Below are 13,198 nucleotides of genomic sequence, written 5' to 3' on the forward strand. Positions count from 1 at the left end.
CAAATAAAAAAAGGAAATACAATTATAAAACTTCAGTAAAAATAGTATGGCTGAATCGTAAATTCTGCTTATGATATTCTACAAAATGAGCATATATTTTTTATTGTTAGAATATTTTGTGTCAGGGGATTATATTTTGTATGCTTACGTTTTCAGTATCTTTCTTGAACCCAATTATTCTCAAATAACTTTTTTTTCAGTTTATTTTAGGCAGATTTCAGAATACCGTAAAATTGCTGTAAAATTGCAACTTTTTGAAATTGTCATTTGTTTGTTGATTTGCTGATAACTTAAAAATAAGAACGAATTTGATAACCTTAATGGGATATCCTAAAAAATCGAAAAAAAAACTAGATTCACAAGAACGAGACACTTTTCCCTGGCATGCCATGTAATTTTTTTTTACCTTGAAAAATCACTAGCCCTACTCATAAATCTACCAAATTGCAATAGAAATAGAATTATAATCAGCTGAAAAAAAAAATCACTTTTTTCATCCAAGTGTTGAAACCTAGGCTTGTAATTTCAATTTTTATATTTTTTTATTTATTTTTTGTTCCCCCCTCCTCGACTTTGGTCAGAGCCGAGGGACATAAACTTCAAAAAATATTTGCAACGGCCTTAACGATTTTAAAACATATCCGTGAGGGAGGTATTATTAAACATTCATTATCCAAAATCAAACTTATTTTTTGTGAAATAAAATATGGTTTCATACAAAAAAAGTATGAAAACAGAAGAAAATGGGAAATACTTTTCTGATTTTTTTTAGGTGAAACGGAAAGGCAGCGCCATATTTACACCACGACTCAAGTTTTTGGGAGTGCCCTTAAGAAAAATGCCGAAACAAGTTCTGTCTGTTGCAGACGAAAAATATAAAGATAGCAAGCAAGCAGAGAACTGGCGTCCTGTTCCACCTTAATGTTTTTGGTGAGGGTAATTTTGGGTGTTCGATTGATTTTTATGAAAGTTAATGAAAATTAATATTTTAGGCCAATTTGGAAATCTTTTATTGTAGTTTTATGATAGGTTGATGACAAGAACATTTTCGTACCAAAACGGCATAAAACTCACATATTTGAATTAAATTTATCTATCGGTCTAATGTTTTGATTACATGTTTTGATTAATTATTCTAAAAATATTCATTCATTTATTCTATTTTTTGGCATCTCAAAAATAATGAGGAATAAAGTGAAAGCATTAGGTTGAATGCAATTTTGTTTAAAAATGTAAATTAATTAACTTCAAACAATTTGAAGGTGGATTAAGTAACGTTTTTTAAACAAAAAAATCGTTTTTTGGCTGTTAATTTAGATTCATTTTTTTTTAATCACACAGTAAAAAAAAGAGTGAATTTTGAAGGTCTAAAATTTGAAGATTATTTATAATCTCATTTATGATTTTATACTACCGTTATTTATTCTGAAAAAATGGCAAAACACTGGGATTGTGATGAATTTATAAATTTTAAAGGTAAAATTACACTTTTTTTTACATGAAAGATGTGCCCATTCCCAGATGCAATATTGCAATGATTTTTTTATGGTGTTCTTTTGAAGAGGTTTTTTGGAGTAATGTTTGAGCTCAACTACCCCAAAAAAAAGATACTAAGGTAAGGTAACCAAAAAAAATCCTGATGCGATTAACTTAAGTGAACTTTTTCCGAGGACTTCGGATAATCTAGTATGGGTATAAATTTGTAGTTTGAAAAAACTCAAAAGTCAAAAGGCAACCCAGCCGTTACACACCCCTTCATCATAGACTCTGACCTCGTCTGCTGATCTTTCCAATGCGACTCGTTCGACCTCCTTGACCAACCAGAGGGGCTAGCTACTGCTGATCAACCATGAGGTAGCCAAGGCCACTGATCACCGACAGACTAACTTGAGACTTGTGCGCAAAACTTAAATCGATTCGCGAGTGTTGTTTTTTTTTTGCGCAATCAATCTCGACACCATCCAGCAGCAGCTCAAGGTTTTTTCGGTTGCGAACCAACTCTTGGACAAGTTTTTTTTTTGCGGCTGCGCTGGACTGTCTTCTTGGAGATTGATTATTTGCAGTTTAAGTTAGCGATTTTTTTTTGCTTGAGGTAGAACGTTGGCCAAGTTTGCTGAAGTATTCGTTTGAAGTTGTGGCGGTCATCTATGACTTTATTTACGTTGAAGTCAAAATATTTGTTCACCAGAGAAAACTGTCAACAAAAACAGCCAAAAAGTCAAACAATAATAACACACTTGACTAGATTTGGGTGTTGTGTTGTCAGTCTAACTTTTGAAAAAGGGTAAATTGAGTGCTCAAAAATTGCACGCCTGAACGAGTCAGTCTTGTAAAAGTCAGTTCAAAACCGGTATCTTCCAGCGTTGGTCTGTTTATGTCCAGCATATGGTCCTCCGTCCAGGGAAGTTGGTGGTGGTGGCGTTACCACACACGTATCGGCTCGTAAGCTCGCAATGCTTTGACAGCCAGCTGCTCAAGAGAGCATAAACCACCGACCGACCAACCGCAAAAGACCGGTATTAGACGCGGCTTGGTCGGAATGTGTGTGCCAAATTTATGGCCGGCCAAGGAGGCAACCACCTTTTTCGCGCGGATCGTTGATTTTGCGGTGATTTGTTGCTCTTTCTGCTGCTGCAGAGTTGTTCGTCATTATTTGTTGGGATGTTTTCACTTAATTTATTTCGAGCAGTTTAAGCTCTGGTTGTGGTAACGACTTGCAGAGGGAAATTTGATTTCTACATTTTTGTTTTTTTAGTTAATAGTTTTAGTTGTATCCCTCAGAGTTAATATTCATGCACACGAATAATATTTTTAACGAAAAATTTTCCTTCTCTCTTTTCTTTCCAGAATTGCACTTTATGTATATGAATATTTATTACACGTAGGGGCATCAAAAGCAGCACAAACATTCTTATCGGAGGTAAGTTTTCTTAAATTCGCGTTTTATTTACATTTTTGTAACATTTTTCTAACATTTCCCATTTTCGTCCACCTTCTTCCCTTTAGATACGGTGGGAGAAGAATATCACACTAGGCGAACCACCGGGCTTCCTGCACTCGTGGTGGTGCGTATTCTGGGATCTCTACTGCGCGGCACCGGAACGACGGGACACCTGCGAGCATTCATCCGAGGCCAAAGCATTTCATGATTACGTGAGTATTGTTCCCTTTTTTGTCTTACATTTAAGGATTGTCCAAATTAATAACAACTCAGTCATCAAGACTAACCCAACTACAGAAATTTTCGAATTAAAGTTATTGAACTTACTTCAAGTTTGAATGAAAACCAAAAGCTTCCCCCAAAATTGAGTCCCACCTCAGTGATGCATCGCATCGTTACGAGATGGGCCAGATCCAGCTGGGAGGGAAAACGCCGATACAGATGCACATACACAAAAAAAAACACCTGGATTTGTAGAAAGTAAGCCGATTTACGGTGTTTTTTTGCGCTAAGCAAACGGTGGTTGGTCCATGGTTTGCGTCTGTGTGTTAGTATGTGTGTACACAAAAAAGGTAGCAAAGCTTACCGGTACATATGCGGATGGCGATTTGTATCTCTTTTTTTTAAGAGAGAGAAAGAGAGAATACCTACAGAAAAATTGGCAGATTAATGGAAAAGTGCAGTTCGCTGGAAATCAGCCAATATTGCTATGGACATAGCTTAAAACAAGCGGATTCGTTTAGTTTTGAGTTTAACCATTGGATTTTTTATATGTTTTTTTTTCTTATAAGAATAATTTAATTTTTTTTTGTAAAGTGTCATATCAATTTTTAAAACTCATATTACATTAATTGTAAGAATTTTCTATACCTATGACATAGTTCATAATAATTCTTATTTCATCTTTTAACAATCATTGCACCAAAGTACACAGAAAAAAATGATGGTAATATTCATCAGGAATGGTGACAGATTTTGTGTCAAAAAAAAAATGATTGATTTTACCCCAGAAAATTAATCAATTTTCATCAGTTTTTGATGAATATTCATCAGTTTCACATTTTTACACATTTTTTATGTAATATTACTCAAATAAAGTGGTCAAATTTTCAACATTCCAAAATTAAACTTTTTTTTTTTGCTGTGTAGATAAAAAACGATAAAATGATGGCTTGTTTTAAATTTAAATCGCTTTTTTTCAATAATTGTATTGATTATATTTGATTTCAAGTTTTATTAAGGTTATTTAAAAAATAAAATCAATAAAAAAATTGACATTTTGAAAAGTAGGTAATCTTTGTTTGATAAATTTTAAATTATGAAATATTTGCGAATTTTAATTTTCAATCAAAAAGCTAATAATAAAGGAAATTATCAAATGGAAGACAAACAATTAAAAAAAAATTAACAATTTTTTTTAAGTTGGGAAACAAATAAATCAGCAATAAATTTTTGTTCAAAATGTTATTTGATTTGCAAACACATAAATGAAAATACTATCGTGAGGATATTAAACCGGTTTGATCTCAATTTGATCGATTTTAACACAATAACACATTATTTATGAATGCTAGAAAATTTATTTCATAACAATTTCAGTGATATTATATTACTCATACTGTTCTAATTATATCACTTTGAATATCTTTAAAATTATTATTGACAAATGTACTTAGCATGATAACATGGTTGCACTTAGAAATTTTAAAATTGCCATCAAATAATAAAGTAAATCGAGACAAATTCTTCAATTTAAATTATTTTATAAAAACTTACTTTTGTGGTTTACAACAGATATTTTTAAAAAATCTTTAATTTTAACTACACCTAATCAACAAATATTGTAATATTTTTTTCCACTGAAATGACATTTTTTTCAAATAAGTTTTTTAAAATAATGTTTTCTTTTATATTATTTATTTGTCATCGTTTTGCATAATTGTTTGAAAATTAAAATTAAAAGATAATCATTTATTTTTTCTGAAGATTTTTTTTTTTTTGTTTTTTCAAGTACTTTGTACTACCTCTGTTTGCATAAATGTTTCATTTGCATTTTTATATCTTGTAAGTTAGTTAATCTGGTTCTAAAACATGCAAACTATCAGAAAATCAAAAAAAATCCTTTGTTCTTAAAAGAACTCTATAAAAACATTTTTTCCACAAAATCCTTAGAAATGACTTTATTGGTCAGACAAATATTACTTGAGTTGTACTCATCTTGCGTCCCGCCCGTGTGGATCAATCGGACCGCGCACTGGACTCACAATCCAGAGGTCGCCGGTTCGAATCCCGCGGCGGGCGCTCTAAAATTATTTGTGTAAATATGGGTATTCGGCGCCGTCGCTTCGTGCCATACTCAAACACTTAGGAGCCCAGGGCGGCGAAGTCCTTGTAGATAAAAGGAAGACACTAGTGGTTGGTACTAGAAATGGTGACCGACAGCTATAAAGTTAACTTCTTCTTTTTCGTTGTCATATAAATTTATAAAATTCATATTACATTAATTGTAAGAATTCTCAATAACTATGATATAGTTCATAATAATTCTTAGGTCATTATTTAACAATCATTGCACCAAAGTTCAAACAAAACGATGAAATTGCTGGCTTATTTCAATTTTAAATCGCTTTTTTAATAATTGTATGATTATATTTGATTTTAAGTTTTATCGAGGTTTAAAAAAAATTAAATCAATTAAAAATAATACATTTTGAGTAGTAATCTCGGTTTGATAAATTTTAAATATTGAAATGTCTGCGAATTGTTGTTTTCACTCAAAAAGCAAATACCTAATAAAGGAAAAAATCAAATGGAAGACAAAAAAATAAAAAAAAGCTTTGAACATGAAAATTAACTAAGGCTAGTGAAACTTTTATTTAAGTTTTTTTAAATTTTTTTTACCCTCCTCCCCCTCCCTCGACACCGACTAAAGCCGCTGGACAAACTTTGAAAAATATTGGCATCGGTCTTAACAAGATCTTAATACTTTCAAAAAGGTTGGAAATTTTATTTGATTTGCAAACAAAAAAATTAAAATACTATCAAGAGGATATTGAACCAGTTTGATCTCAATTTGATTGATTTTTACGCAATAACAATTTTTTTATGAGTGCTAGAAAATTTATTTCATATGAATTTCAGTGACATTATATTACTCAAACCAATCTAATTATATCATCTGAATATCTTTAAGATTAATAATGAAAAGAGTACTAAGCATGATTTAAGTTGCACCTTGAAATTTTAAAATGGCTGTCAAATAAAATCAAATAAATCGAGAGAAGTATGTTTTACAAATTTTTCAAACTAAAATTATGTTATAAAAAACTAACTTTTGGTGTGTACAACAGAAATTGAAAAATTATCTTCAATTTTAACTACACTTAATCAATAAAAAATTGGAAAAATATTTTTCCACTGATCTATAGACATTTATAGATAATTTTTTTCAACCAAGTTTTTTTTTATGTTTTCTTCTAAGTATTTATTTATCATTGTGTTGCCTTATTGTTTTAAAATTGAAAGATAATCATTTTTTTAAAGAAATTTGTTTTTTTCAAGTACTTTTTACTACCTCTGTTTGCATATACAAAGCATTTATATAGCTTGTAAGTTAGTCAATCTGGTTCTGTAAAACAATCGGGTAATTCTCCGCCAACTCACACAGCAGTTGTCCCGACCCCTTTTCGATTTGCGTGAAACTTTGTCCTAAGGGGTAACTTTTGTCCCTGATCACGAATCCGAGGTCCAATTTTCGATATCTCGTGACGGAGGGGCGGTACGACCCCTTCCATTTTTGAACATGCGAAAAAAGAGGTGTTTTTCAATAATTTGCAGCCTGAAACGGTGATGAGATAGAAATTTGGTGTCAAAGGGACTTTTATGTAAAATTAGACGCCCGATTTGATGGCGTACTCAGAATTCCGAAAAAACGTATTTTTCATCGAAAAAAACACTAAAAAAGTTTTAAAAATTCTCCCATTTTCCGTTACTCGACTGTAAAATTTTTTGGAACATCTCATTTCATGGGAAATTTAATGTGCTTTTCGAATCTACATTGACCCAGAAGGGTCATTTTTTTCATTTAGAACAAAATTTTTCATTTTAAAATTTTGTGTTTTTTTCTAACATTGCAGGGTTATTTTTTAGAGTGTAACAATGTTCTACAAAGTTGTAGAGCAGACAATTAAAAAAATTTTGATGTATAGACATAAGGGGTTTGCTTATAAACATTACGAGTTATCGCGATTTTACGAAAAAGATTTTGAAATGAATGAAAAAAGGCAAGCTCATTTTTTGCATTTGATTTAAAATATTGACTTTATAAAGCGATTTTTTTAAACATTTGACATTGAAATTTTAATTTTGGATTCTAAAGAATTCAAAATAAATACTAGATGTTTTTATTCAACATCATTATGTTGTCTACTCTTAAGGGCAAAACAAATATTTTTGAAAAAAAAATCCCCAAAATTATCACACAAAAGCAATAAAATTACCTAAATAAAAGCTAGAAAATTTGATTGACAAATCTTCAAAGAATGCTTGAAAACTGATTGAAATATAAATTGCAATGTTTTTCCCTCATTTCAGTTTAACTAGGAAAGTTTTTGGCATTTTGAAAAATGTAAATTTATTTGATCAGCTCGGAAAACCACTGAATATTTGGAAAATCGAACTGCCTGTCTATAACCGAGGAAATACTATATAATTTATATTGATAAAACTACAAAACGAAACTAAACGAATTTAGTGGAATTGATAGAAGGGTAATTCTCTACCAACTCACACGAAATCGGGAAAAGTTGCCCCGATCCCTCTTCGATTTGCGTGGCAATTTTTTCTAAGTGGTAACTTTTGTCCGTGATCACGAATCCGAGGTCCGTTTTTTGATACCTCGTGACGGAGGGGCGGTACGACCCCTTCAATTTTTGAACATGCAAAAAAACAGGAATTTTTCAATAATTTGCAGCCTGAATCGGTGGTGAGATAGAAATTCGGTGTCAAAGGGACTTTAATGTAAGATTAGTCGCCCGATTTAATGGCATTCTCAGAATTCCGAAAAAACATGTTTTTCATCAATTAAAAAAAAACTCTAAAAAAGTTTTTAAAACTCTGCCAAAATTCTTTTTTTTTCTTAAAATCGCGATAACTCGTGATGTTTATGAACAATTACCCATATTGAATATCATTTCACAGGAAATACACGCATAATTAAAATACATATTTAAAAAATCTTCAAACAGAGGATAAAAAAATATCATTAGGATTGAATAAACTAACCAAATCAAATAACAAAGTTGAAAAAATAAACTGATTGGTACCAACCTTTCGGCTAAAAATTCTCGTAAGCTAAGAACTTGAACCCTCCAACCATCACCATCACCCTCCAATTTCCCACTTGAATAACGCTTTAACAGCCCAACTCCGCTACTATTCCGCAGGGTTTCGTGAGTTCAGGCTACGGAGTGAACGGAATAGCACACAATGCCGGCCCGGCGCCCAGCCCGCTCGGACAGTTACCACCAAACGAGGGCATGCCCGGCGGCCCGATGGCACCCTCCGGCTTCTTCCCGGTAAGTTACGACTTCACTTCTTTTTTTTTATTTTGCTATAAATGTGTAAACTACTTCTTTTTTTCTGTGGTCAGTTTTCCATCATATTTGTTTGGTTAATGTTTGTTATCTGTACAGAAAAATGTTTTCTAAAAAATCATCAAAAATTGGATTGTTCTCTGTTCCTTTCCTAACTCAATCACTATCTGTTTTTAAATTCAAATCAACTAGTTTCTCACTCATCTCGAATCATTAGACTCACCACGTGTTCCATCTAGGGCGGCCTGCATCAAACTTAGATGTTCTCATTTTCCTAACCCTGTCTGTTTTGTGTCTTTCTCAGTCCAATAATGTTACAAAATTTGTAAACCGAATAAATATTTACCATTTTTGATGTTTTGTGTTTTTGAATGTAATCTGTAAACCTCTTTCCTAATTGTTTCAATGTTTTTCCACAAAGTGTTTAGAGTTTCGTTTCCTACAAATTAGTGTTTGTGGTATAAATGTTTAGTTTTGAATCATCATTCACCATTAAAGTCATTTCATCATCGAAACACAGAATCGATCAAGAGGACGAGAAAGGCAACAAATATCAAGAAAAAAATCTGTATCAAAGTTGGAGATGAGTGGTCACGATCAAATTCTTCAAGATTGGCTGCTAAATTCAAGTTTAAAATATTTTTTTATTTCTTTAATTTTCACTTTTTCAAACTTCCAAACCCTTATTTTGGAACACAACCCACCCTAAGCAACCACCACCACGGTCCATTTTTGTTCTTTACCTTCGATTGTTTGTTGCAGAACTCCTCCATTAGGCCATCACAACCCTCACACCCTAGCAGTGGGCAGTCCCCACACCCACAACCACCAAACTCGCATGGACAGATGATGAGCGGACAGGTTAGTATTTCCCCCCCTCCCACCTCTCTCTTTCACATTTCACCATTTTCTATAATTCTTTCTCACTTTAATTTTAAGTTTGTTTTAAAATTAAACTAAATCATTCGAAATTATTGGTTTTGTTAAGTTTTATCAATGGTCCTCGAATTGAGCAAGCTCTTACAGCGAAAAAATTACAAAAATCATGTTCTATCCCGCATCCAATTGCCACAATCAATCGACCAATCAAAACTGCAGCTCATTCGCTTTCATCCCGATTGCCCATCAGTTTCTAAAATTATGTGCAACCCATTTAGTAGCAACTATCGATGTGTATTTGTGTGTATTTAAACTCGTTTCATGTGATCATGCTGTGTGTTTCTATCGCTTTCTGGTAATGCTGCGCGACCAAATATTATGTAAATCATCATTCACCACCCCCCACCAGTTACATAAATCTTATAAATAGAAGGATGCTTGTCGGTTTTAAATTGTGTTTTGTGTTGTTGGTGATGCACTAATTTATATTTCAGAAGCTAAGTACCTGATAGGGGGAGAGGGGGTAATATGCACCCCCGGGGTAATATGCACCCCCGGCTTTTCTCGGTATTTGAAAGAATTTTCCGGGGAAAAAATCATAGAAATTGAAAGCTTAACATTGCTAAACCATGCTGGAAAAATTTGAGCATCGTAGTATAAAAACAGCTTAAGTTATTTGCAAAACTTTAAAATGTTGTGTTTTCATCTAATTTTCATTGAACTTTCATTATGATTTTTGGACAATATAAAAAGCATTTATTGTTATTGTAAGTATTGAGGTATATAGTTTTTGCCATAATCTTCACTATTCTGTAGATAGATGAGTCCAAAAACATCAAAAAATGCATTTTTAATTAAATTAAATTGCAAAAAGCGTGGTCGGGGCAAAATGCAGTGCATTTTGCCCCAATGTTACGGTGCATATTGCCCCGCATGGTTGTTTGAAATGAATGAAAACTGTTTTTAGAAATTTGATATTTTCGAACAATTTTGAAGTTTTTTAAGACTTTTTTCTCATGGATGACGAAGAACAATAGTTGTTTTAGAACATCGAACAAAATTCTTCCACAGTAATGCTGCAATGGTTGAGAAATCACAGTTTTCCCTTAGGGGGTGCATATTACCCCCTCTCCCCCTAATTCCTGTTATAAATTTACTGAGTTTTTGATGTTATAAAAGGAATCAGCATTTTTGACATTAAAAAATATTTAAACTGGAAATTTCAGTCATTATTGTATTCGATCTTTTCCGTTATCAATGAAACTATTGTAGACATTTTTATCTTAGGCTCCACAAGCCATTTTTGAGTACATGAAGCAAGTTCTCTCGAGAATGATATTTGACAAGGGCGCCCAGTTACCTCAATCCGAATTCTGAAACGGAATCTAATTAGAATCGTATACAAATTCCGTTTCAAACGCAACAACCGGTTCCGTGTTCGAACCGGTTGTTGCGTTTGAAACTGAATTTGTGTACGATTCTAATTAGATTCCGTTTCAGAATTCAGATTGATTTGACTGGGCGTAAGCTAAAAAAACACTGAAAGAAAAATACACGTCTTTTCTATGAGATTGTTTGATTTTAAAAATTAAAGGTAAAATTTAAAGATGAGCCACGAATTTTTTTATCGCTCACACGAAGAAGGTTTTATGAGTCCAATGTTTCAAAAGCCTCACAAAAAATGCAGGATGGTATGTCGTTTAAAAAAAAATACAAAAATCATGTATTAAAACTGTTTTTTGAAAAGTGGTCTAAACAACAAAATTCTGTATCTTTGAAACGATAATTCTTTGTGAGGCTGTAGCAAAGAAACTAACTTAACAATAAAGCTCCAAAGAGAAATTTTTTGGAAATTTTCTCAGCATTAAAAAACTGGTGCTTTTCTTTCAAGAAATATCTCAACTTTTACCTAAAAGTAGCTGTAGCTAAAAACGGGAGATTCTATCAAAAAATTGTAAAGTTTGCGATTGCAATTTCAAATTTTCTATAATAAATTGATTCTTAATAATGAGTACCTCCAGGTTTACATTATTTTTCAAAAAATCAGATTCAGCACCATTACGCACTATTGCTCAGGAGATGTCTTTTTCAGTCCTTCAAAACAAAATCGAAAATTTCAAAATATCTATTTTGTGATTTTAACTTTAATGATGAAAAGTAAAATAAAAAATCGGATTTATTTACCGTGTACCTTTTCTTCCGAAAAGTCCTAATCATAACCAACAACTTTGTCGAAGACACCAAATCGATCAGAAAATCCCTTCTCAAGAGACAGAATTTCATACATTTACCTACATACCCATTTTGAATGACCAGCCCCCAAAATTGTATGGTGATTTCTATTGAAAAACGAATGATGCAAAATTGCTTCTTTTGACAAAGATTCATCCAAATCAAAAAATCGCGGAAAAAATGCGAAATTGTAAAGAATTAATCTTATGCAAAATTGTTTGGAAAATCGATACTCGATTTTTACATCTAAAAGACATTAAAAAATGTTTAAATTTGACTTCTAAACCTAAATATCAAAAAATATCATAGAAACGGTGTGTATTTTTCTCGCAGTGTATTTTATTTAGCAAGCCCGTTAAATTTTATTGTTATTATTTATATTATTTTTATTCATATACAAAAAATTGGGCAAGAAATTCCTCAAACTTGTATTTCGACAACAAAAAGTTAAAATAAAGAACATGACTCTATTTTTGCAAAAAATCGAAAAATCCAGATCGAACAACTATCTTTTTCTTGGAAAGTTGCATTCCTAAATTATTTTCTTTCTAATATTCAGTTTTTTTTTATATAGTGTTCAAGGGAAAGAAATATGTCAAATCAAAAATAAAAAAAAATCAAATTATTCGCTCTACAGCATTGCCTTGGCGTTCTCGATTGCGAGATTCCTACTCGAAACTAGGTGTTCGAAGGCTTGATTGTTGAGGCAATTGCAAACCTCTTTTTACACCTTAGCTTCCATCCACCCCGGGATTCGAACTGACGACCTTTGGATTGTTAGTCCAACTGCCTACCAGCGACTCCACCGAAGCAGGACCCAGGGAGACGACTCCTACACCTGGACTGAGCTAACGACCTAACCTTTAGGTTAGGCCGGGGCCAACATTTACTTCCCCGTCCGACGGAAGGCGTGATCAGACAAATCTCGTCTCGAAAAATGCCACCGGGACCGTCTGGGATCGAACCCAGGCCGACTGGGTGAAAGGCAATCACGCTTACCCCTACACCACGGTTCCCGGCCAAGAAATATGAATAGTGTAATTTTAAACATAAAAAGTTGGGCGAACAGTTTCTTTGTTTAACCCAACCTCGCAAAACTTTAGATGAATCAGAGAAAATTGATTTCGCATTTGTTCTTTTTTGTGCAAAGTTATATAAATGAGTCATAAATGAGGAATTCAACTGAAATTTAAAAAAGAGTTTCTTTAGAAAGATTGTTAACATATTTATCTTATCAGGGCTAGTCATTGCCTTCAACTTTATAAATTTGCTCAAAATAATGTGAAATTTGGTTTTAAACAACCTTTGGAGTTAACTCAAAGGATGCAATACTGGAATGGCTCAAGTGAGGCACTTTAATTATTATAAAACTTAAAAAATGCCAGCTTTTGAAATGTTTTTCCTATTAGGTGCATTTTCTAAAATTGCACATAAAGTGGTCAGTATCGTTGTAGCTACATTAGAATTCCAATAGAATTAACCCTTTTCATTTATTCGCAGCACATAATTATCTATTCTATTGATTGGGAATATATTTGCCTTTGCATCAAAT

The 13,198-nt window shown here is 32.6% G+C and overlaps 1 protein-coding gene across 13 annotated transcripts in view; it reads left to right on the plus strand.

The window, feature by feature from the left end:
• Window positions 1–13,198, plus strand: part of LOC120428789 (single-stranded DNA-binding protein 3) — a 79,952-nt gene that overhangs the window by 43,794 nt on the left and 22,960 nt on the right. For 7 of the 13 annotated variants that reach the window (XM_052708839.1, XM_039593927.2, XM_039593944.2 and 4 more), the window contains 4 exons: window positions 2,848–2,920; window positions 3,007–3,153; window positions 8,362–8,517; window positions 9,298–9,396. In XM_052708839.1, coding sequence (XP_052564799.1) covers window positions 2,848–2,920; window positions 3,007–3,153; window positions 8,362–8,517; window positions 9,298–9,396 — 475 coding nt within the window. The remainder of the gene's footprint in view (window positions 1–2,847; window positions 2,921–3,006; window positions 3,154–8,361; window positions 8,518–9,297; window positions 9,397–13,198) is intronic. The other 6 variants (XM_039593918.2, XM_039593958.2, XM_039593934.2 and 3 more) reach the window with 3 other exon arrangements.

This window comes from Culex pipiens, chromosome 2 (genome assembly GCF_016801865.2).
Source record: "Culex pipiens pallens isolate TS chromosome 2, TS_CPP_V2, whole genome shotgun sequence".
Taxonomy (NCBI): Eukaryota; Metazoa; Arthropoda; class Insecta; order Diptera; family Culicidae; genus Culex; species Culex pipiens.